The sequence below is a fragment of the Periplaneta americana genome, chromosome 9, assembly GCF_040183065.1.
Source record: "Periplaneta americana isolate PAMFEO1 chromosome 9, P.americana_PAMFEO1_priV1, whole genome shotgun sequence".
In the NCBI taxonomy this organism is placed as follows: domain Eukaryota; kingdom Metazoa; phylum Arthropoda; class Insecta; order Blattodea; family Blattidae; genus Periplaneta; species Periplaneta americana.
Genome location: NC_091125.1, coordinates 2,833,915 through 2,860,333, shown reverse-complemented (window position 1 = coordinate 2,860,333; position 26,419 = coordinate 2,833,915). Strand labels below are relative to the sequence as shown.

Here is a 26,419-nt window from a genome sequence, read left to right as displayed (position 1 = left end):
ATAGCATGCATCAGAATAAGAAAATAATGCCTAATAAACATGGGTCCTAGAACACATACTTCCTGAGATCTGAACACTTGTTCGTAGGAAGCGCTCAATGTGACGTGCATTCATGGCAATGCATTTCTCTGCCCTACAATAAACAGACTACTAGAAAATCATATCGCAGTTGACACCCTTGGCATGGAATAATGATAATTATGTGGCAAGGAATACTGAAAACAAAAATCTGGTTGCGGATGTGAGCGAGGTTCAGCAGAGACTCTGTCGTCTGCAATTTTGTACATTATTTACTGAAGGAAAAAATAATTGGGAACTTATAATGTTGATTTATAATAAAAATAAAATTTATGGTTAATTTGTCTCTTTGACAAGTTTTCTTCATTTATTACAGCTCGCCTAAGTCAAGTCTGCGAGTGGGGATACCGGGATGGAATGTAGAGGAATGTAGAGGCAAAACACAGTTGCCACATAGGTCATTTGAGGCTCAGATTTCAAAGTGTGTACATCGTTTGAAATACACTACGCAATTGTTGTCCTTGTCTTCAGAAAAAGGCAAGCTGTGACAACCGTTATGCTGTCTCCTAACCTCCCCTCCTCATGCAACTTTCTCTCCTTTGCCCACGCTTGCCAATAGGAACGCCAAACCTCACTGGGGTTCCTGCAGATTGTACATAAGTATTAGGTAATTTACATAATATGTATTTGCTGTATAACTTGCAAAGACAAAACAGAAATAATATCATCACTGACAGAATGGGAAGCTAATGTCGGATACATTAGACATTATTATCTAAGAGGTATGATAATGCATTTAAAATAATATATTGCATATCAGAAACTATTACAATGGTGTTCTGTTTAGCCAACTGATATACAAGCCTTTTAACATCATTTCTGGTTCATCCAAAATATTTTCTCTCCATCATTAACGCATAGTCAACTAGCTTCTCTTCAAGTGAAGCTGGGAGTGTTGGTTTTCGTCCAAGTTTCGATTTAACGGCTTTGGTGGGCTCAGTGTTGGACCGTACATAATCAAATAATGTTGATCGAGATACTTTGAATCTTTTGGAAGCAGCAAGATAGCCCATTCTTTTCTCCCGTACTGCGACAATGGCATTTACCATATCTTCAGACTTCCATTTTTTTAGACTGAATCTCTTTTTTCTTTTAATTTAGGCATCTAAAAATATCAGAAGAAGAAACAATTCGTTACTTCATAATATTCGATTAATTAGAAAATTAATTACTTACATTAATTAAAAATACCCAGAGTAAAAATGTAGAGGTTTGTTATAGAAAACATATAAATGGGTTTAAGGCAGCTTTTATGTAGCGAGCAGCATTGAAAGACAGCCGACAATGCCTTCGGCTAGTATCCGACATTGCCCTCAGCTAGTATCCGACATTGGCCGCCTATTTCGAAAGGACCTAGGCGTATTATTGTTCATGCAGGGGGTCGAGCGGGTTTTGTACCTGGCGCATTTCTGATGTTTAAATCGAACAGGAAAACTGGAGACTACCATCATGAAATGAATGCCAACAATTACCAGAGGTGGATAACGGAAAAGTTGATTCCGAATTTGTTTTTATAATAGATAACGCACCTTACCATAACGTGCAGTTGCATAAAGCTCCCTCAAGTAATTAAAAAAAAAGTGATATGCAGGACTGGCTTAAAAGAAACGATGTGCAGTTTCAGGAAAATATGCTGAAAGTGGAGCTTTACGGGCTCATTAAAACACATAAGCCACTTCATAAAACTTACGTGATTGACAATCTCTTAGCTATGAATGGACATTGTGTACTCAGATTGCCGCCGTATTCACCTGAGCTAAATCCATTGGAATTGATTTGGGCAGATATCAAGCAGTGGGTAGCCGGTCAAAACACAACTTTTAAATTAGAGCAAGTGATGAAATTGTGCCAACAACGGGTTGATGACATCAGTGTAGAAAAATGGGAAAAAGTATGTGAACATGTTGAAAAAATCGAAGATGAATATATTGAACAGGAAGGAATTATGGAAAATGTAATTGAAAGCTTCATAATTACGGGCGGAGACAGCAGTAGTGAAAGCGACGACGATGAAGATGATGACCATAACGAAAATCACGAGACAATGGTGGTGATATATCTGGTATCGAAAGTTTGTCTGATGATTAGATATATTGATTGCGTCTGTTTCTCTTCATTGCTATATAATTGAACCATGGATATCATGTTATGTTTATAATCAGTTTGTATTTATTATGATAACACGTGTGATGTGATAAGTGATACTGGACAACTGTGAGTGGAATGCGCCGTTCATCGCACATCCTGGAACCAACTGCGCATGATGATGTCACTACACGCTACAGATCCCAGCCGAGGCGGTAGGTCTCGTGTTCTATAAACTCACTCTGTTGCACAAGTAACCAAGCACACCGGCACAGAACGACCGTCCCAACTGTAAGATTAAGTTATAAGAGTCATACCATTAATAATAATTTGTGTTATCGGCATCTGTAAGGTAGATACTACTGCAGGTTAACAAGGACGTTGACATCGCGTCTTGAGAGGCGATAGGACGTCCGAAAATAAGTGACAACAACAACAAGAACTATTCCCAGGAATACTTCTGCATTGATTACTTATAAAAAATCCAACATGCATTGTACCAATCAAATTTGTAGCCGCCGCGCAAGTGTTGCTGGGAACACATTGTATCCACGTACCTTGCACCAATCAAATTTGTAATCGCCGCCCAAGTGTCGCTTGGAATAAAATGTACAAATTTGACTGGTGCAAGGTTTGTTGTATACATTGAATTCCCAGCAATACTTGCGCGGCGACTACAAACTTGATTGGTAAGCTTACAACGATGTTTCCTACATTTTTTTCCCAGGAACACTTGCTTGGCGATAAAAAATTTAATTGTTGTAATGTATGTTGGTTATATTGTATTCCCTCCAAAACCTGCGTGGCGATTAATTAATTAATTTAATTGGTGGTAGGTTTTTGGATACATTTAATTCCCAGCAACACTTGAGCGGAGACTACAAATTTGATTGGTGCAATGTATGTTGGCTACATTTTCTTCCGTGCAACACTTTCGCGGCGATTACAAATTACATTGGTGCTAGGTATTGTATTCCCAGCAGCACCTGCGTGGAGATTACTTAATTTGATTTGTGTTTGTTGGATAATTATATTGAATTCCCAGCAACACTTGCGCGAGGTCTACAAATTTGATTGGTGCAATGTATGTTGGCTACATGTTATTCCCTGCAACACTTGCGCGGAGACTACAAGTTTGATCGGTGCAATGTATGTTGGCTACATTTTCTTCCGTGCAACACTTTCGCGGCGATTAAAAATTACATTGGTGCTAGGTATTGCATTCCTAGCAGCACCTGCGTGGCGAATACTTAATTTGATTTGTGTTTGTGGGATAATTCTATTGAATGCCCAGCAACACTTGCGCGGGGTCTACAAATGTGACTGGTGCAATATATGTTGGTTACATTTTATTCCCTGCAACACTTGCGCGGCGATTACTCTGCTAGGTATTGTATTCCCCCTGCAGCACCTGCGTGGCGATTACTTAATTTCATTGATGTTTGTTGGATAATTATATTGAATTCCCAGCAACACTTGCGCGGCGTCTACAAATTTGATTGGTGCAAAGTATGTTGGCTAAATTTTATTCCCAGAAACGCCTGCACGGCGATTACAAATTTCATTGGTGCTAGGTATTGTATTCCCAGCAGCACCTGCGTGGCGATTACTTAATTTGATTGGTGTTTGTTGGATAATATATTATATTGAATTCCCAGCAACACTTGCCCGTCGACTAAATATTTTATTGGTGAAAACTTCGAGCATTAAAGCATGGATAAATATATAATAGGATGCGAAACTCACTGAGTTTCCCGTAACACATACTAGAGGCGCTGTTGTAGAATTGATCGTGCTGCCATCTATATGCGGTTAGAGGCGTAATTACATCTAGCAGCGCACCAAGTAGCGAAAAGAGTAACTACTCCGTGCATCCAGCAGCGCACCCAAGTAGCGAAAATAATAACTAATTACTCCGCGTATCTAGCAGCGCGCCTGGCGGCGAAAAGTTGAACTATATGCAGTAAATATTCCTCCTCCCCCCCCCCGCCCCAAACCCTCAATTTAAAGTAAAACTTTAAAATTGTTATTCCTCACATCATCTTTCACTGAAAATTGTTATTGGAGCCAATAGTTGGAAGAGACGGTCTATTTTACACTACCTTATAATGTAACTAATTAAAATACAGCCAAACAGGGACAGAAAATAAAAGAAAACAAGGTTAGATAATTGGGATTTTATTCTTTAGGTAATAGTGTATAGTGCACTTTAAGTCTGCAAAAACTAGTTACATAATTGAAATTACTATATTACTGTATACTATTTTACAATACATTGAACAACACAATTTTGACAAGGTCCATCAGATCACTGTTTAACATACACTACATGTGCACTAGGGTTACCAGATTGTAACAATTTAAAAGCAGGTCATTTTAAATGAAAAAGAATTTTCCATATACAAGCAGGGCATAATAGACTAACTTGATACTTGACGTGACGTCTTTTTACATTCTGTTATATAATTAGGTAATTTGTTTGTCTTTGTACAATAAAACTGATACAAAACTATTATCATGAATAGAATTGAAGTATACGGATTCTAAATTAGCTTTTACCTTATTTAATTTTCGGATTGTTAATACTTCTCTGGTGACTCGACTTGTTTGAGCAAGGATTTTACAAACATAATTCCTCTAATGGACCCCAACTCGATAGTTACTCTCTTTTGTCCATTGGGAATTGGCAAGAAAGAAAAGCAGGACAATTTCTGATTTTTACGAACCCTGGCAGGATACAGGACATGTCAAGCGAAATCCAGAACATCTGGTAATCCTATACACACAGATACACTTACATATTTAGTGTGCAGTACATTGGTAAAGTCTATACAACAAATTGAATAATTGAAATTGTGGGGCCCAGTCGGATAAGAGAAAAAGCCACATCTATATATTTATATTTTGGAATGCTCTGCCATCTGTGCTCGTTTACAGATGTAAATGATACCATTTGAATAATGTGTTGTCATATAGTTTAGTCAGAACATATTTCTTCACATTCCAATGAGATATCCTACGTATCGAAATTTATGGTTTGTCCCCTTGTCTGCCTGGACCCATCAACTATTGTTTAGTCAACTGTCCAAAAACAGGTTTGGACCCTACAAGTAACACTCATGGGACAATCAGAGCAGGAGGTAATGAGTAAGAGTGGCCAATTCCTTTCTCCCCTCCGTTGCATACATCGCTGACTAGATACATATTACATTAATCGGATTTCAGATACTACAAAAAAATGTTTGATAATTGAAACTGTCATATTACTATCTACTATTTTGCAACACATTTTAGAACACTTTTCTAGGATCACATCTAAGGTTCTTAGACATTGTTGTTTGGCATACACATAACGGTAACGTATACCAAAATGTTGTATGTACTGAGGGTCAGAGTGAAATACATGAGCTGCATCACTTACTTGCATTATGTTGGGCAAAAAAGTTTACTAGGTGAACTGAAGGTATGTTAACCCCCAACTTCCAAAGTCAAATATCTCTCTTACATACACACACATGTACCACATACTGTAACTTTGCTCCCTATAATTACACAATATATTTAACATTTGCTAAAAACATTTTTTCTGGGGCAAAAAAAAATAAATAAAAATATAAAAAAATAATAAAAAAAGCTATGAACTTTCCACCAATATGATATTATACCTTTTTGTTACACACAATATGAGCTATTTACACTACTTTAAAGACACTGCAATTTTTTCTCCAGTCTCTTCACCTTTGCTTTCAGAGCTGCCATTTTTAGTTTGTTGCTCCTGGGTGAAGATGAGAAGTGAGGACTCGAGAAAAGTTTTCGTTTTGCAACACCAGGACCTAAAGATTACGAAATTAACTTCAGATTAATCTAATTGCTGGGAACTATTTTAAATAAAAAATGAAACGTGACAACACCTTTAGCCTTGTTAAGTTAATGTAGGCCTAACAAAAGGCATGCAAGCTATGGATAGGCTATATAACATACTACAAAATTGACAATACATCAAAATGTGATCAATATTTACCAAGTTTGGAAGGAGGTGTAGCTGAAGCTGAAGGAAACTGTTCCATCTTGGATGTATTCATGTCAGTATCTAAGGAAATAAATGATAAATTGAAGCAAGAATTGAACAGACTTTGTACTCCATTCATTTCAAACTGCTCTTAACTGTACAAATTATAACTCATATAAATGTTAAGTAATAGTAACAATCCAAAAGTTTAATGCTGCAACAAATTTGATTGTGTTAATCTGAATTGTTCGTTGTAATGTAATATAAAATATTTTTTTGCTAATAGGCTGGGCTATAGAGGACAACTGACACTAACAGAAAGGGATAATCAGCAGAGGTGTTGGGATATTAAAGAGAAGTCAGTAAGAGGGAATGATAGTGTACTTCGTGTGCCAGGGAGACTTGTCAGGATATCAGTTGCAATATCGATCGTCTGGTTCAAAAGTGCGACAACACAAAAAAACAAGTTTTGAGATATCTTCAGTTGAAAGTTTCAAATAAATCCCCTAAAAAGGGACAGAGTTGTGGTTCATAACCACGACAATTAGAATTGAGTCAGTATTCAGGACGAGTATATCACGATCTTCCAGTTCATTATTAATAGATTTCGAAATGTAGTAATAATGAATTTAATAAAGTCCATAGTTATAATTACTTCTAAAGCAGTTTATTTCGTTTTTATTCTTTTTGGTTGTAAATATGACTTATCTCAATATTGAATCGGAAAGAGCTCCGAAAGGGGCTTTCAGTAGTATAAATAACTAAAAAATGGCAATTTTTGAGTTGTCGCACTTTTGAACTGGACGATCGATATATAACAAGATAAACACCCTGCCCTGTAGTTAAGAGGATTTGTTATTATTCGCTACTGTAAAAGAATGAAGTATGAAAACTGCAGACATACGGCAGGGGGCAATTAACTTAAATGATTACTAGCATGTTACCAGGCTCACAAGACAGTATCGCTTACCTTCAGCTGTGGGAACCACATTGAATAGGAGCGATGGTTGCTGATAGCCCCTCAGCTGTTCACCAATCATACTGTTCCCTGTAATAATCACAAAAAAAACGAAACATAATTAATTATGTATTTGAAACATGTAATGTAAGAACAGCTGATGAGAAACTAAGGCATTCCTTGAAATCCATAAACTTGACTAAGTGGAATAATTACCTTGTTGGCATGCATCTTTATTCATCCCGGCATATGCCGTCGAAGCAGTAATCTTTGAAGCTGGAGTACTCATAGGAGCAGGAATTGTTTGAGGCATAGCTGCCAAGCCTGCAGCCTACTCAGTTGCAGCTTGTAAACCTATGAGACTACGCGTACCTGAAAATAAAGAAAAGAGTAATGAAATCGGAAATTTTAAACATGAATGACATAAAAACATTGCTAGTGTACTAATTACCTTCAGCAGCTGCAGAATCAATCTTCGCCCTCCTAGCATACGTCCGCAAAGTCTTGTGATGCCTGAAAGTTGGGGTAGACCCCGGTGATAAGGTCGCTCGAGGCATAACTGGGCTAGATGGTGGGCTCCGGATTTTAGGGTTTGATGGCACCACTAATCCATTAGCATGAACAGTGGGCACTGCAGTTTGCTTAAGTATCACTTTTTGTGAAGAGCTATAATAGTCAGACTCTATGAAGTGGTCCATGCAGATTCTCAACCTGTGTGTGGCATCTGCGGCAACTCGATACCGGTCCTCTAGCCCACAAAATCGGAGCCACTTCCAACACCTATAGCAATGGATTACAATTACTAATGAGATAAAGTAGAAGAAATATTGAATAGAAATCATGCAAAAATTGGGGAAAAGAATAATAAGTTATCTGCTGAATTTGTGTTATTTTAAGAGATGTCTAATGCGCATCACTAGGTGGTGAGTGACCATAGGAAAACTGGTAGCAGCAACAGATATTGGGTACAAACTAAATTAAATATTAGGCCTAAGCTTATTATTATTATTATTATTATTATTATTATTATTATTATTACTACTACTACACATGATTGAGAATTTCTCCAGAATGGCTAACTACATCAAAGAAGGCATAATTTTATTTTCCATAACTGTGAGATGTTTATACTAAAAACCACGTGGCTTTAGTTTGCAGCCATGTGGCCTAATGCTACAATTCAGGTTTACGAGGTTTCATTTTCAGCCTTCTTGCTCTTTTTCGTCAATATTTCACATTTCGTTACAGTTTGACTGAATTTCGGAACCATCTAAATTTATACTCCTACTATAATCCTAAATAAATTAGCAGAAAGCAATGCACAGCTCGTCTAACCTACTTCACCAAAAAGTACATTGTTTTCAAGTGTAAGGTTTAGGCTACACAGGACACAATAATAATACTAAAGCTTACCTCATAGGTTCCTGAGGAAAATAGAAAAAATGCTTCCCTCCCACAGTATTAACAGTCTTGCATCCAGGCGCTGAGCATCTTCCTCGAATCTTTTGCATTTTTCTGGAATCCATCTTGCCTTCATAACGCTGTTGGCTAGTCATCGGCCAACGTTCTGACTACTTCGTATCGGAGAGTGGAGAACGCTGGTCCTCACGTAGTTCTATGATTTACCACCTACGACGTCGGGCGCTGATCACCTTATTTCAGAATACCGCATCTAGATCGTGCTGTCCGCAGTTTCGCATCCTATTATATATTTATCCATGATTAAAGTATATACAGAGGGCGCTCAATATTACTCTGCCGGATGAATGTGGCACCATAATAACAGCTCTCTCAGATCAGCTGATCTCGGGCAAAACATTACACAGTATGCTTACGAACAAGCAATTTATTGCAATGATTGCGGATAAGCCAGCCTATCCTAGAATGTATTAAGATAAAAAAAAATGTTTCGGTAGATCCTAATTGAACAAGTGTCTTGTTTTAATGGCTTGTTTTATAATACAACATGAAATAACTTAAAGATAAGCCTGCTATAAATGTCTTATGAAAATGTGGGATACTTTTACTGTAGACGTTTTAATAAGGAAATTGCAGTTGGAAGTTACTGAAAATGTATCAAGTGAGATTGAAACAAAGGAGTTGACAAAAGGAAGGATACTATTGTTTTTAAAAATGTTTAATCATGACAATTTCTTTACGTCACTTGACAGTACTTCATTTGGGGCGAGTGAAAACATAGGTTATGTAACTTTTATTGATTTGAAAACTATAATAGTGTGAGAAAGTAAAGTTGTGTCTTACTGAAATATTAAATATAATAGCTTTGATTTTGTGATTAACATCTTGAGGGCTCTACCGAACTTTGTATTTTAGTTTAGTTATTCGTAAGTTCGGCAAGTTTATTTACTAGTAAAACTGGAATATAGGCCTAGGCCTACCGTGTCTTTATATAATACTTTAATTCACAGATTAATAAAAAATATAATTATGTAAGCCCATAAAAAGGAATAGGTCACAAACTGGCAGCTACTTATACAAAGAGGAAGGGAAAGAACATGATTTTTCGCTCTTTCGCGTAAAATGAATGTTTGAAAAAATGTAACGAAAAATGTTAACCCATTATGTTTCAGTTTTAAAATTTTCTCGGTAATTTTACGCAGGTAACAAGAAACATGGATGTCTTGTAAATTAGAATTAAATCCTCACAATAGCCCTTATAACTAAATATAAAAGTATAATAATAAAATGAAAACTTACAAATGAAGTCATGACACAGAAATTATTTAAATAAAAACTTGGGGAAAATAATATTTCTACGTTATTTCACATAAATTGAACATTTAAACGGGAATAAAAACAATATAAATAACATTATTAGGCCTAATACCGGTACTTTTTTTATTTTTATATACGGTATTCTGATTTTGTTCCGAATCTGGGCAAAACTGCTTTTGAATCAATTCATGTGGTTGCTTATAAATCATCTATGTTTTACCCACAGTGGAACTGGAAGCTTGAGTCACAAGCTTCATGCACCTCTCAACTGGCTGAGTGTGATAAGGAAATAAAGGAAACTCCGATGCCGAAATTTCTGGATCACTGATTAATATTTCCATACCATTTTCTTAACATAGTCCTCAAAATTAGTGGTGCTGTAATTCAATTTTCGGCTAAACTAGTGCTGAGGTAGTTCCCTTTGTACTCCTTTTAAACACCTTGCATCTGTGACAGGTTACATTTGGTTAGTTTAGGCGTTTGTTATGCCTTGCATATACGATCAACTGCATATCCACAAAAAAAAATCCCTTCTAAATCAAACGATTTTGACTTCCGAAATCACAGAAACTACCTCAATGCTAGTTTCATACTCTCATACTTCCTTTTTTTTTTTTTTTTTTTTTTTTTTTTTTTTTTTTTTTTTTTTTTTTTCAGAATTCTTCTCAAAGCAAATTTCCTTAGAAGTTGACTACTATCTTTGATCATTACATCCCTTCATATGCTATTCGGAGCTCTTGCAAATGTTTAAAAATGGTTTTGTAGATTTGTGAATTCAGTACCGCTTACTTTCATCTGAAAAGCTGTTCAGTTCTTCAAAATCTAAAGACAGTTAAAATTTTAATGAATAAGGACAAGGTAGCAATAATCAAGACAAAAGGAAACAGATTCCAATAATAAAAACAACACTTCCCTGCCTGGCATTTATTTACCACTAAGAGGCGCCATCATGACAATGATCCATTAAATGTTATTATCTCAGTTGAGCCACTTCTATCAAGTACCGTACTCAGGACATTTTTCGAGGGCTTCTAGGTTTTATTATGGATGCGGGAGCTAAAGATCTACATAATCAATTTGAGAGACAAAGTCTCAATTGCACCATGATAAGTCCTACTATACAAAATTAATTAATCTTATCTATAGGGAAGTTACTTGCACGATCATAATCAGACACATTAATCTTGTGAAATATTTTCATAGACATAGGCACAACAGAGCAGATGACAATCAGATATGTGAATATGACGATCTTAGTTGTTGTTTAGTCAACTATCCAAACCACACAAGTGATATCAACAAGGCACCACTTATGAGGCAACTAGACCAGGAAAATGGGGTAGGGTGGCCTGTTCTTTACTCCATCCATTGCATACATCGCTGACCAGCATCAGACAATTTCTTCTCATTTCAATGACCTCTACGAAATGTATAAAGGAATTGAAGGTCCTGGGTCTAAACTACAATGATGTTCATGGACAAAGATATTGTGGAGAGTGTAATATGTCGGTGAAATTTAATGGCTTGCAGTGTCTATCTTAAAAGATGAGCCCTCTATACACACTGTTTTAATCCTCCAGTCAATGTCTACATTTTTGTCAGCATTGCCCAAGAGAGTGGCTGTACTTAACACTATTATTTCTGAACAGGGGCGGCTTTAGAGGTAGTGCCGTTGTGCCATGGCACTACCAGAATACAGAAGGAAAAGGAGAATTCATATTTTCCGCTCAAAACCTGAGAGAAACAAGTTACGCTTACACAAACTCTACCGTCAATATGATCTTTGCAGCGAAACACGTTGTAACCAGTGTTTGGAGGATGGATCTGTGCCAGGCACTACATCCCATAAGAAATATAATGGGATGCGCGCGCAATCTTCATGTTCGCTCGTCCTTTTCAGCATCTAAAAGCATGATCTGAAATGTGCCAGGCACAAATTGCCGCTGGCTTTTGCAATGCTTGTAGAGCCCGGACGAAAAGTTATGGCACCGGCGCGAGGGACGCATTTTAGTTCATTTGCTTGGACTCGCCCTCACACTCAACTGGAGGGGTGTTGGGTTAGTTGGTTACTAGCATTCCGAGTGTTCAGATCGTTCTGCTACTACCGCTATTGCTAATACTGAAAACATTGTCCTTCCGAGCGCCCTCATTATGGCATTGTCTAAGGTGTGAAATCATAGAGTATTCATAGTCAAAAACATGAAATAGCATACAATGTATGGAAATTCATGTCTGAAGAGGCTGTAAACGGAATACCAATTCCATTGAAAAGCGTGTGTGCAAGAGTACTGGCTGCCACTAGTATTTCAAAGCGAACCTTGGCAGAATCAGGAAAGAAGGGAAAGATATTGAGGCAGGAACAGCAGATTCTTTCTCCAGTCCGGAAAAATCACAGCCGAAGAAGAAAATTGTTGCAGCTGTAGACAGTTTTGATGAGGAAGTCATAAGAAGACTCATCTATAATTTCTACGCTACGCATAAGCAGAGGCCGATTCTGCAATCGATTCTTCCAAGAATGGATATCAGTGTATGATTATGTGAAGAAAGTAGAGAACAATTACACTGAAAGTGAGCACGTGATGGACAGTATTTTGGAGAACATTTTCATAAACTTAGGGACATCTGATTCCAGCACAGATCAGTCGTCTGATTGGGACGGAGAATAAGAATATAAAGATGGAATAGCGGGCGTAATTCCATTAGGTACCTTCAGACTCTGAGTAGGAAAGTGGTGATACTGAGGTAAGACGAATGTTTTTAGAAAGAGATGAAACGCATATGCCTGCCGCTCTGAGCTTGAGAACCGTAACACAAACAACCCCCACTCCTCTACGCTGCTGGCCGGAAATTTAAAACTTCGCGCAGGTTGGTGCCATAACATCTCGTCTCAGCTCTAAAACTGTACATCCCCATTTACTATGCCGATCCCTTACTACCTCGCGCTCTGTCTATCCTTCCGCTTTGTCGGAACATGTTTCTAAGCGAAGACTGCAACAATAAGATAATAAAATCTCTCCCGGTTTCTTGAAAACTTGGTTTGAGAAAGTTTTCACTTTATTATTTCTACCAACAGTACCAAGTGTAGTGTGAACGTGTTAAGTCGTGAGGTTGTCATCGTAATAGTGGTCGTGTTATCGTGTTGTGTACTGTTAAAAAATTAATTCGGTTGGCGCTTTATTGAAATCTCAGTTTTCAACATTAACATATGAAAACAAACTTCGTGTTAAAGAATTAGGCAGACCAACAACGCACTTAAATATTCATCGAAAGCAGCAAAGTGCTAAAGTTAACAGATCTCGCAAATTCAACCCAGATATTTATTTAAAAAACAACTGGTTGTGTGGATGTGATGTGAAAAATGCGTTCTTCTTTTTCCCGTGTGTTCTGTTCGGAGGTGAACTTAGCTGGTCAAAAGTGGGTGTGACATATTTAGTACACTTATGGGGTAAAATAAAAACACATATAAGTCAAAGGTTAACATGAATAACGTCTTCAGTTTGTCTATGCTGGGTAAAGCGAACACTGAAAATCAGTTAAATTCGCGATTGCAAAACACAATGAGCAAGTTGATAAAAACAGATATGTGTTAAATTTAATAATAAATTGTATACGATTTTGTGGGGCACTAGATTTAGCACTAAGAAGGCACGATGAATCTGAGGAGTTTTGTTTGCAAAATAGACAACTTCAACAAAAAAATGATGGATTTATTTTCAAGTCAGAAGAATAGGCGAATGGGTTTTATCTATCGTGCATATTAACCTGGTCAACAAAAGTGTTCAAGTGCTCCAGTTGTATAAATTTTGGTGAGTGATTATTATTATTATTATTAGAGACGAGAATTTGATGCACTATAAAATCCCAAAATATGCATGCATTCATGAACTATCAAACAATGAAATATGCATGATCAAGCGAAAAATACATTAAAATATGCACTTTTATTTTTGTTTCAAAATGTCTTATTTCACTTCACTTTTTTTGCACAGTTAAAAACCTAATAACATTTTTAAATTGGTTTCTGTGAGGTTCCTGCACTTGTCTCTATATTGCAAGAAGTTACGGGTTTAAACTTGAATGAACATATTTGTGACAGTGTCAGGTCAAATTCTTCATTCAAGTTTTCGCCACAAATAACATTCTTCACTGAACAAAAGAATCCGCAGTCCGGGTTAGCATTTATGACCCTGTCCAATTCGTTTTTCGCAGCTACATTCACTTTCCCACGGGCATAACTGAGGGATCTATGAAATTCTTTGAAGATTATTTCTTTTGTTGCATTCTTGCAATATGTGAAACAGATGCGACATGCTAGTCGATTTGAAATTTTTTAGTACATTTCATCTGAAATTATAATAGACGTTACGGTTACCTAGATACGATTTAAAAACGGACATCGTAATTTAATAATTATTTTGAACAAGTTTTGTGATTTTTTTACAAAGAACAATTGTCATATAAAAGTTCGGAAACAGAACAGCATTGCTTTACTCTTTACTCCAACAGTCGCAAAATACGACATCCTCAGCTGATCTAACAAAATCTTTTCCTTTACAGTAATCCACTGTGCAAAGAGTACACTTTTGGAATCTTTAAATTGGAAACATTAGAACCACATTAACCCGCAAAAACAGAATAAACAAGCACATTAACAACTTACGACATTCACACACTGCAAACACAGTTTTACGGTGATTCCAATTTTAGAAGAATCTAAATTGCTACTAGTACTAGAAAAGGAAGAGAATTTACAACCTCCCTGAAAGAGGATGCTTTTGACCTAAATTATTTGTCGGCAATTTCCTTGAACCCTCTATATTTCCTCTCTACTTACTATTCTCAAAATATCCAACGTAATAAATTTATGACACGCAGTGTATAGAGGGTCGTCGGTAAAGTGTCGTAGAAGTGGACTTCCCTCCAAGGAAAGGTCCTCTAACACCTTATTGAGAAAATCTTAACATTTTATTTAATTTTTCTGTTATTTAGTTTTTTTTTTTTTTTTTTCAATCCTGATTTCTGAAGCTAAAATATGGGACATAAAATCGAGAAACTAAGGTGTCCACACAAAACCATTAAAACATGCATTTAAACTGAATTTAATGTATATTATATGCATTATTAAGCTAAAAATTACCTAAATATGCATTATGCATGTTTTTATCCCTAAAAAGTGGAAAACATGCAAATATGCACGGGACAAGTACACATATTTGGAACAGGAAAGTAATGAAATGGATAAGTACCAAGTATGAGCTACGTATGTCCTATGTTCCTATAAAAACATGCATTTGCATGGAATTCTCGTCTCTAATTATTATTATTATTATTATTATTATTATTATTATTATTATTATTATTATTGCTTATAGTAGAAAAAAGAGTTACCCTCCCCCTTAGGGTATCCTGGATATACCACTGATTTGGCACTATGGATTATATATGTATGAGCCGCCACTGTTTCTGAAGCAGACTCTCTCCACCGAAAGAGACAACTGAAATCATTGTATGCTACAAAGTGGGTTAATAATCATGATTCTTTCATTACTAAGGTCAGCTCTTGGTCACTAACTGAAGAAAAGATATTAACTGTGCTATGGGGTATAGATGATAGCACATGCACATAGGATGTTTGGTAGAGTCAGCACAGAAGGTAGGAGTAAAAGAGTATGGCTGGTAACATGGATAATTCTCGATTATTTACATAATCATACTCAATTTTTTTTTCCTTCACTTCACCCTACCCTTCATACCAAGTTCATTTACGTTTGTTGATTTCAAATTCAAACATTTATCATCATCAGCCATTCAAGCAGTAGGCCTAGTGGCCTGTTACTGTCTTCTTCCATCTTTTTAAGGGCCGACACAAAGATCTTTTCCCTCGAGGTATGTATCTGAGGATCTGTCGAGGCAATCTGGAACGGTCCATCCTGTTGACAATGCTGGAGCCAATTCTGTCTATAATTGTTGATGTGTTCGTGAATGGGGGTTATGTTTAATTCCTTTGTTATCAGGGACACCCAACACCTAGGCCAAAAAAGGAGACTATCTCATTTTTTATGGGATGTATGGTAAGCTTACCTAAAGTTCTGTTCACTTGTTAGTCCACCTGAAATAAAAAGGTTAAGGAAACAAAATATAGGAAGTTTTCAAGAACATAATACCAGTATTTATATTTGACATTAATTTCGCGAATTTTGTTGTGAGTTACAGGCACGAGCATTGTTTCAGAGTATGAATCACTGAAATATATAAGAAATAATTTACCTTAATGGTGCATTCTCAAATTTGTTATGGATGTTTTGAAGTTAATCCGTCACAATTTATTAACAAAAATAAATATTAATAGAAGCTTACATCAATGGTATGGTTTAAAATGTATTAAACAGATCTATTATTACAACACAAGTAATTACATTAGTGAAACTGTTTTAGTTCCAGTTCCTCCCCCTCCACTGCATACATCACTGACTAGTAACATATTTCACTAATCAGACTTGAGATGTAGTATAGCCACAACCTCAATCTGAGGAATCTCATATCTATGTGCAACATTAGTGATCATTTTGGAACATAATTAGCACTGTAGCTGTCCAGTACTTTCAAGTTGTAGGCCTAACTCAGTATCTTAGGAAAAGGCATCCTGATATGCAAAATATACTTTATTTTTCTGATGGTGCTGCTAGAAAAAAAAATAAGAATTTCACAGGTATACTGATCCATACAAAATACTTCCATGGTAAAGGCTAAATGACATTTCTTTGCAACAAGTCATGGACTTTTTTTTTCATTGTATAATAATGCATAAATGTACATTTCATTGTACTGGAAATAAAAACTGGATTTCATGTTGAAATATGGCAAATAAATTTCTAAATTTCAGACTTTCCACAGAGCTAATTTGGTGGTGTTTATGCATCACCCTTTGGTTGCATTGGCATGGAATGACCCTAAACACAATGTGCACAAGATACAAAATAACAAGATACAAATGTACCAAACCAAAAAGTTAATTAGGCATACATGGAAAAAATTGGTATAGCCTATGCCTGAACCCCACCTATTAGGTATTAAACACAATGTACACAAGAACATTTTTTTTCTGCTTTTTTTTTTTAATAGCAAGTTTGGGCAGCTAGTTTAACTTTCATTTTTTCTGACTCCCAATTGACATGACGCTTTCTAACCCTAGTAGCCAGAGTTAATCCTTCTTCAAGTTGCTTCTCAACTAGCTTTAATATGTGATCCCACTTTATTGCACTGCCATCGCTGTTATATATCACACCTAAACTGGCTAAGGAGTTTCTTACCAATTTTAACATATGGCATGCATCAAGGAAAATAAACACTGGTTCATTTGTGACTGGATGTGAAAAAAAGATCTTTGCACTATTTTGATAGATGTCAACCCCTAGATATTTAGTCATTGTTATATTGCTGGCAGCACCATCAAACATCAAACTAACAACATGAATTCCAGTATTAGGGCCTATGTAACATTGTAAGTGCATTTGTTACTAAATTTGCTTTCTCCTCTCCTGAAAAACTATCAATTAAAAAGTATCCAACTGGAACTTTCCAACAATCGTTAACAGCATTCACTAACAGCACAAGTGCCTCCCTCGCCTCTGGTAGTGAATCGTCATCAATCTCAGTTCCCATATCAACATAGCCACATGTTTCCTTACTATCCCATTCAATCTTACTCCTAATGCCCATTTCATCCATGAGAAGGCTGCACACAACTGATTTACCTGATGTTTCAGCTTCTTCAGCTTTTAGTTTAAGCGCTGTTAATGCTTCCTGTGTAAAGCCAGGTGAACCATCAATATGCTGGTACCATCTTCTTAGGGTACGGGGATGTGGAAGACATATATTAAATGTTTTCCTCACATACTCTTATGCTTTTGCTGAATAAAAATGTAGTATAAGGGCAAAACTTCGTAGTTGCTGAGAATAAGTACCTTTTTTTTTTTTTTTCCTTCTACCATTCTTTTAAACAGCTCCTCTGCAGGACCAGAAAATGCAGCCTAAGGAGGAAAATAAAATAATAGTTAAATTCTTGCTTCCTTATTCAACAACATAGCTATAACAGACAAATACAGTATTAGGAAAACAGGAGGAGCCATGATGGATGGATAGCTATACTATACCTGACGCTCTAAATTTAACATCCATGGAAACATTCTATGTAATAGACAACCATGAAATCTCTCAGATCCTGCTGTTTTGCCTAATTACTTACATCATTTATGAAAAGTCAATTTAATTTTGTTTAATAATATTATAATATGGGCAACCATAAAAGCCTCAACGTTCCCATTTTAAGGGCAATGAACATATGAAAGTCCACATGCAAATATGTTGGTAATTTCTTAGATTAGATCACTCATGGGTTGGGTTAGGTTAGATTCTATTGTAAAATTAATTGCTCTACTGTGAACGATTTGTTTTTCCATTATGTGTTTCTCCATTCTCACACTATATATTATGTACCCTCTTTCGAACAAAATTGTTATAACAATGTCACCTGATCTAACCAGCAAGTAACATATTCCTTTAAAGACCAGTTTATAGTAGGGACTTGACATAAAAATACTAAAACAAGATTTTAAAAATACATTACATTTTAACTATATCTGTAACCAACCTTTAACACTGTTGCAGCATTTTCATTTATCATCAGTTCCTTTTGTAAGTGGGCAATTAAAGAGTTTAAAGAATTAATTTTCTTCTTACATCTCACATTTTTCTTCATTAAGTTTCTAATTCTTTTTCTTTGATCCTTGATCGTATTCTGAGCCATGAATAGGCACTTTTTAGGAGACTTCATGTCACACTCTTCAAAGTCGCCCATGAAGTGTTTCCTCTTAAACCTTTTCTTTTCATTTCTAACTGAGGTTGGCTGCTGTGGTAGGTGTACAGTTGTCGATTCTTCAGAGCTGAAGGATTGTGAAGTATTAAGCCTTTCGTTTGAGTTTCCAACTGAGGTTGGGTGCTGTGATAGGTCTACTGTTGTTGGTTGTTCAGAGCTGTAGGATTGTGAAGTATTAATTAGACCTACAACACGAGGTTTAGGAGGCTTGCGATGCTCAGGAAACTAAAAAAGTGTTGGCACCGATCCTTTTATAAGAAATGGATGGCCAAACCTTTGTTTGTCGAAAAAGCTATCCTCAAAATGTTTTGAGCATATTTTGCTATATTTCGATGGATGAAAATTCTCCCTTTTCATGTTTATAAACCATTTTTTAGTAGCTCAGGATCAGACGGGAAGCTGGAAAAAAAAAAAAAGACATTGTGATTGTGTCCCACATATAGCCTACTTGTAGGCTATTTGGCTAAACTAGCACTGCAGTACTCTGCTTGTACACCTTGCATATACGAATCAGTGACGGGTTAGGTGTTGTTCATTTAGGCTTTTGTTATGCCTTGCATTTACGATCAACTGCGCGCGCACACACGCACGCGCACACACACATACACACACAAAACTTATAAATTCAACGATTTTCACTTCCGAAATCACCAGAACTACCTCAGCGATAGCTTCACTGGCTATTTATACAAAGTTGGTTTTATTTACTTTATCGATACCGTTCGTATCCACTATTTGCCCACTTCTTTCTGTGTGACTTCCATCCAGCCATGCTTTAGACTACTCCTCACTCTTCGGAAATTAGTTACTTAGCCTATATGTTAAACAACACTATATCAGAAACACAATGCACTATGTTAATGATGCAATAGTTGCACGTCAACAACTACGGTATCAATAAAGTAAATAATTACTAGGTTAGGTTAGAAGCAACCACGTTATGTTAATTACTTATACACCGTATGTTAAACAACGCCATGTCATACACAACGCACTATGTGAATGATGCAACACTTTTACGTCAACAACTACGGTATCGATAAAGTAAACTATTAACTTAGGTTAGAAGCGACCATGTTATGTTACTTATATGTTAAACAATGTCATGTCATAAACACAGTGCACTATGTGAATGATGCAACACTTGTACGTCAACAACTTTCATTAGTTACACATAGCCTATATATTATGCAAGGTGTATAAGCGGAATACGAAAGGAACTACCTCAGCGCTAGTTTAGCCAACAACGGTACGCCTTGTCACAAACACAATGCACTATGTGAATGATACAACACTCGCTCGTCAACAACTATGGTAATGAAGAAGTGAACAATTACCAAAATTTTATTGTATGTGCACCTTATTTAATGTACTATTAATGAGTTAAAAATTTAATCCTTACCTGTGAAATGATATCTTGCTCCCTTTTTCAAACCTTTGGGTGCAATTATATGCTGCACAAAACATTACCATTTTTGCAATTGAATAGGACACACTGTAATTACTTTCTTGCAATAACTTGAGATCTACTGAAGATTCGACTGCAAAACTGAAAGAGGAACACGAAACAAATAGGGTAATTTGGTAACTTGAGGTAGGCCTATTTATTTTTATGTATTTAAATTCGTAAGCGTGATGATACACATTGTACCAACACAGACAAATCTGCTCTTTTCTTAAGATAAATTTCTGGCAGTGTAGAAATCGTATACTGAAATTTTACGAAATAAATAAACATCATTAGGTTAAATAACATTATCGCACTTTAATAAATTGCAGTGAGGTTATTAATAAGTAGTAAGTGTACCCACCTACGAAATATTATCGTTATTTCTCATTTTTTGCCCCAAAATCAATTCAAAACACTTGTATTTCACTAAACACACAATGGCCTTTCCATTTTCCATATCGCTTTCCTGCCCTAGATCAGCTGATTTAACTCTGGTGCCACTACCCAGAAAGCCTTGCCCCTTCTATCTATTTTATGTTCGAAGGGTGAAAAGTAGAAGAGATGGGTAAAAAATAACACAACAGTTATTTTGGAACTGTTCCGGTCTCGGAACTGTTGCAAAAATGAACAGTAGGTCGGAACCTCCTGTTCCGAAATAACAATGTTCCGACTCCGAGCTGCTCACTTGCCAACTGTTGCGGGCTCGCAGTACCGCGTGGCACAAGGTATGTTCCGACTCCCTCGGAACTGTTGCAAAAATGAACAGTAGGTCGGAACCTCCTGTTCCGAAATAACAGTGTTCCGACTCCGAGCTGCTCACTTGCCCAGCTGTTGAGGGCTCGCAGTACCGCGTTGCACAAGGTATGTTCCGACTCCGAGATAACAGTCGGAACGTCGGAGCTTGTTCCGATGAACCAACGACAGCTGCAGTTACACTGTACTTGAAACTCTCACGTGGTTGGAGGGGGGCGCATGGACATTGAAATCCTTGCGGTGGCGCGAACTTTAATATCAACATTTGTAAGACTGGCCAATCATCTGTAATGTTATAGTAAGTATTCAATAATCTGTAATATTGATTCCCGCTTTATGGTTTATTTCACCATTAGTTGACTAATTCTGTTTTATAAACATTCTACAAAGTCATAAAGTACGCATACTATTATTAATTCATTGATCAGCTGATTCTCTACAAAGGTTAAAGTCGTAAATGGTAATGAGTGGTTTAGTTACAATGTCTGTATGTCGTTTGTTGAGGTTAAGTCTGACAAGCACAAGTTTTTGTGCTATCTTCTCTGTTATCAAAGAACGACAAAAATGTTGTAGCATTATTTGTTGGAAACTACCCATATAAGTACTGATTTGGAGAGCGAGGTTTAATGCGAAGTTTAAATTACACTTTGGTAAAGATGCGATTCCAACATTTTACTAACCCACTGCGGGGTTTCCAGGTTTCAGTACTGCCAATATATATCTTTTTTATTTATGAAATTGTAATATTTATTATTATTATTATTATTATTATTATTATTATTATTATTATTATTATTATAACTGTGTATTAAGAAAAGTAAAAATAAAAATTAATGATTTGTTTTTTTTTATTATGTAATAGAGAGAACAGAAATTACATACCATATGTTTTAAATGTTATGTTATTTTTTTTTAGTTGGCTACCATGTCTTTATAACTTTATGTACGAAAACAAAGTGTTGTATTCTGTCCTTGTAGTCAACAGCTGTGTAATTACTAACATTAAGCTTTTGAGTTCTGTCCGCATGCACAGCAATTTTCCAAAATCGATTCGAATGTGCATTGCAGTGCCATCTATAGATAAGAATGTGTACTATGTCATGCCTATGAGTGCTCCAGTGTGAGCTGCATGGTGTTATTTGTCTAAAGAACAACTTCGCCCATCCAAAAGTATGTTGATTAAATTTTATTCCCAGAAACGCTTGCGCGGCGATTACAAATTTCATTGGTGCTAGGTATTGTATTCCCAGCAGAACCTGCGCGGCGATTATTTAATTTGATTGCTGTTTGTTGGATAATTATATTGAATTCCCAGCAACACTTACGCGTCGACTAAAAATTTAATTGGTGAAACGTATGTTGGCTAAATTTTATTCCCAGAAACGCTTGCGCGGCGATAACAAATTTCATTGGTGCTAGATATTGTATTCCCAGCAGAACCTGCGCGGCGATTATTTAATTTGATTGGTGTTTGTTGGAATCTTATCTTGAATTCCCAGCAACACTTGCGCGGAGACTACAAATTTAATTGGTGAAAAGTATGTTGGCTACCTTTTATTCCCAGAAACACTTGCGCGGGGATTACAAATTTCATTGGTGCTAGGTATTGTATTCCCAGCAGAACTTGCGCGGCGATTACTTAATTTGAATGGTGTTTGTTGTATAATTATATTGAATTCCCAGCAACACTTGCGCGGCGAATGCAGATTTCATTGATGCAATGTATGTTGGCTACATTTTATTCCCAGAAACACTTGTGCGGCCATTACAAATTTCATTGGTGCTAGGTATTGTATTCCCAGCAGGACCTGCGCGGCGACTATTTAATTTGATTGGTGTTTGTTGTATAATTATATTGAATTCCCAACAACACTTGCGCGGCGACTACAAATTTGATTGGTGCAATGTATGTTGGCTACACTTTATTCCCAGAAACACTTGCGTGGCCATTACAAATTTCATTGGTGCTAGGTTGGTATTGTTTACCCAGAAGGACCTGCGCGGCGATTATTTAATTTGATTGGTGTTTGTCAACGAGTTAGAAAGAGAAAGATATAGAGTGGTCATTGCGCCGCCATGTTTGAAGAAAATTGAACGACCGTCGGTAATGAACTTATGCGCCCAAAACAAAGTGGGCGTGGTGATAACTGACATTAGAATCGTCAGCAGTCTTAATTTCGTTTGCAAAAATCAGTTAAACTGAAGTGGAAAAACCTAGTATTTCGTCAAATACGTGCTAGGAACTTAATCTAAACTTATCTACGCTAAATTTAAAACACTTGAGCTATTCATAGAAGGAATGCTTAAAAGAATAACCTAAGCAAAATTGTCATGCAGTATGACAAGAAGTCCTAGCAAATATACTGAAGAAAATGTTAATATTCCTAGGTTCTTTTAAATGCGACCTGCAAGATTGCCTATAAAATGAACGAGTATCATTCGGATGATTTTATTAAATTGTTTTCCCAGTCTCTACACGTTGCAAAACTATTTACTATGCCATAAGATATAGAATGAAAGTAGGCCCTATCTGTAGTAAACAACCTTTACCTCCAAGCTTGTAACGTGGGTGAAACATGACAAAACACGCTTTCAGTTTTTTTGTTACAGTAAAGTATAATTATTATCGAAATGTGAACGTGAGGCCAACAGCAGGCTGGTCTGTCTGAGCCTTTACAAGGCCTGTGGCACCACAGATAATTATTAGTGTATAATTGAGCACCCCCGTACTGTAATGGGGTAAGTAGTTACGAAAATATATATTCATACTTACCCCATTATTGCACGTGGGTGCTCAATTATGTTCTTTCATGTCCTTCCAGTCAAAATACTAACAACAATACGACCTACCCCCAGAGTTTTGCGTTATTTTGGATGCGAGTGTCGAAATACAGTTTTAATATTTGATTGCTATTACTAGGTTTGAAACGGAATTGTAGCGGATTTATCCGTATTTAGTTTAACTTTATTACTAGTGAACCATTCATTTGATTAATCGTTTGTCTTCGAAATAGGCCTGCTTCTTATAAGCTACAGCTCATCGTCTTCTTGTATAAGCAGTAAGGACAGAAGGAGCTGAAATAAAGGATGCCGGTGTCGAAATACAGTTTTAATATTGTATTGCTATTTGTTTTTCACTGGGTCTGAAACAGAATTGTATTGATTTTATCCATATTTACCAGTGAACCATTTATTTTGTTTATGCAGGGCGTTGTTACACATTTATGCATGAAAAAGATGCTGCTAATTAACAAAACTATGGATTTAACTTCATAAAATTTACATGAAATATGATATATCAGTTGTCTTTTTCCTTTTGACATTGCAGTTATATGCAGCACACACAACAGGCATGTTTTTTCTTCGTTTTTTTGTGCTTCTTACCTCCGTTATACAACATTGTAAGCAGACGAATTTTTACAAAGGTGGGCGCTTAGCTCAGATCTGCCGCGTTTCGCGGTGGCACCGCAAAGAGCGCTGTACTGGACAACATGACCACTCTATAGTCTTCTCTTTCTAACTCGTTGGTGTTTGTTGTATAATTATATTGAATTCCCAGCAACACTTGCGCGGCGACTACAAATTTGATTGGTGCAATGTATGTTGGGTATATTTTATTCCCAGAAACACTTGCGCGGCGATTACAAATTTCATTGGTGCTAGATATTGTATTCCCACCAGCACCTGCGCGGCGATTCCTTAATTTGATTGGTGTTTGTTGTATAATATATTATATTGAATTCCCAGCAACACTTGCCCGTCGACTAAAAATTTAATTGGTGAAAAGTATGTTGGCCAAATTTTATTCCCAGAAACACTTGCGCGGCGATTACAAATTTCATTGGTGCTAGGTATTGTATTCCCAGCAGGACCTGCGCGGCGATTATTTAATTTGATTGCTGTTTGTTGTATAATTATATTGAATTCCCAGCAACACTTGCGCGGAGACTACAAATTTAATTGGTGAAAAGTATGTTGGCTACATTTTATTCCCAGAAACACTTGCGCGGCGATTACAAATTTCATTGGTGCTAGGTATTGTATTCCCAGCAGCACCTGCGTGGCGATTACTTAATTTGATTGGTGTTTGTTTTATAATATATTATATTGAATTCCGAGCAACGCTTGCCCGCCGACTAAAAATTTAATTCGTGAAAAGTATGTTGGCTAAATTTTATTCCCAGAAACGCTTGCGCGGCGATTACATATTTCATTGGTGCTAGGTATTGTATTCCCAGCAGAACCTGCGCGGCGATTATTTAATTTGATTAGTGTTTGTTGTATAATTATATTGAATTCCCAGCAACACTTTCGCGGAGAATACAAATTTAATTGGTGAAAAGTATGTTGGCTAAATTTTATTCCCAGAAACACTTGCGCGGCGATTACATATTTCATTGGTGCTAGGTATTGTATTCCCAGCAGAACCTGCGCGGCGATTATTTAATTTGATTGTTGTTTGTTGTATAATTATATTGAATTCCCAGCAAAACTTGCGCGGCGACTACAAATTTGATTGGTGCAATGTATGTTGGCTACATTTTATTCCCAGAAACACTTGCGCGGCCATTACAAATTTCATTGGTGCTAGGTATTTTTTCCCAGAAGGACCTGCGCGGCGATTACTTAATTTGATTGGTGTTTGTTGTATAATTATATTGAATTCCCAGCAAAACTTGCGCGGCGACTACAAATTTGATTGGTGCAATGTATGTTGGCTACATTTTATTCCCAGAAACACTTGCGCGGCCATTACAAATTTCATTGGTGCTAGGTATTTTTTCCCAGAAGAACCTGTGCGGCGATTACTTAATTTGATTGGTGTTTGTTGTATAATTATATTGAATTCCCAGCAACACTTGCGCGGCGTCTACAAATTTCATTGCTGCAATATATGTTGGCTACATTTTATTCCCAGCAACACTTGCGCGGCAATTAAAAATTTGATTGGTGCAAGGTGTATTGGAGTAATACCAGCGTATAGGTAATTGTGTGCACTCAACTTTGGGTTTCTGGCATCTTGTCAGCCCATTTGGGTTGTGGGGATATACTCGGCCGCGGTACAATTTTTCCTTTGAAATTTTTCAAGCCTGCTTCTCAGGGAGCTTCTACCTGAAAACCAGATTTGCATAATATGTTCGTTAGTATTGGTATGTTAATACAAAGCCACAATTTAAGTCACTCAGAATTATGGGCACTCAAAGTTGGGCTTCTGGCATCTTGTCAGCCCATTTGAGTAATGTGGATATAAAATGAAAAATTGTGACGGTGTCGTGTAGCTCCTGGAGTAGCTCAGTCGGTAGAGCATGCGTGCGGTAAGCGAAAGGTCCCGGGATAGATACCCGGCTCCAGAACAATTTTTCTCTTGAAATTATTAAAGTCTGATCCACAGGAAGCATCTACATGAAAGCCAAATGTGCATAATATTAAATAACAATTCTTGTACATACACTTAAATTGAAAGGCGGCCGGGTA

General features: G+C 36.7%; 1 protein-coding gene across 3 annotated transcripts; it reads right to left on the bottom strand.

Moving 5' to 3' along the window:
* Positions 1–5,839: 5,839 nt before the first annotated feature.
* Positions 5,840–8,845, bottom strand: LOC138705734 (uncharacterized). Of its 3 annotated transcripts, none has more exons than XR_011333740.1 (6): positions 8,544–8,845; positions 7,582–7,910; positions 7,347–7,502; positions 7,143–7,220; positions 6,185–6,253; positions 5,840–5,996 (listed from the first exon to the last, which is right to left on the bottom strand). XR_011333740.1 is itself a non-coding variant. In XM_069834299.1 (6 exons), exons 3-6 carry the CDS (start codon positions 7,441–7,443, stop codon positions 5,866–5,868), a joined length of 375 nt encoding a protein of 124 aa, XP_069690400.1. In that variant the 5' UTR covers positions 7,444–7,502; positions 7,582–7,910; positions 8,544–8,843; the 3' UTR covers positions 5,840–5,865. The 3 variants fall into 3 exon arrangements, 2 of the variants coding, with proteins under 2 accessions (XP_069690400.1, XP_069690401.1); XM_069834299.1 differs by having other exon boundaries at positions 8,544–8,843; XM_069834300.1 differs by lacking the exon at positions 7,582–7,910 and having other exon boundaries at positions 8,544–8,844.
* Between the last annotated feature and the right edge of the window lie 17,574 nt (positions 8,846–26,419).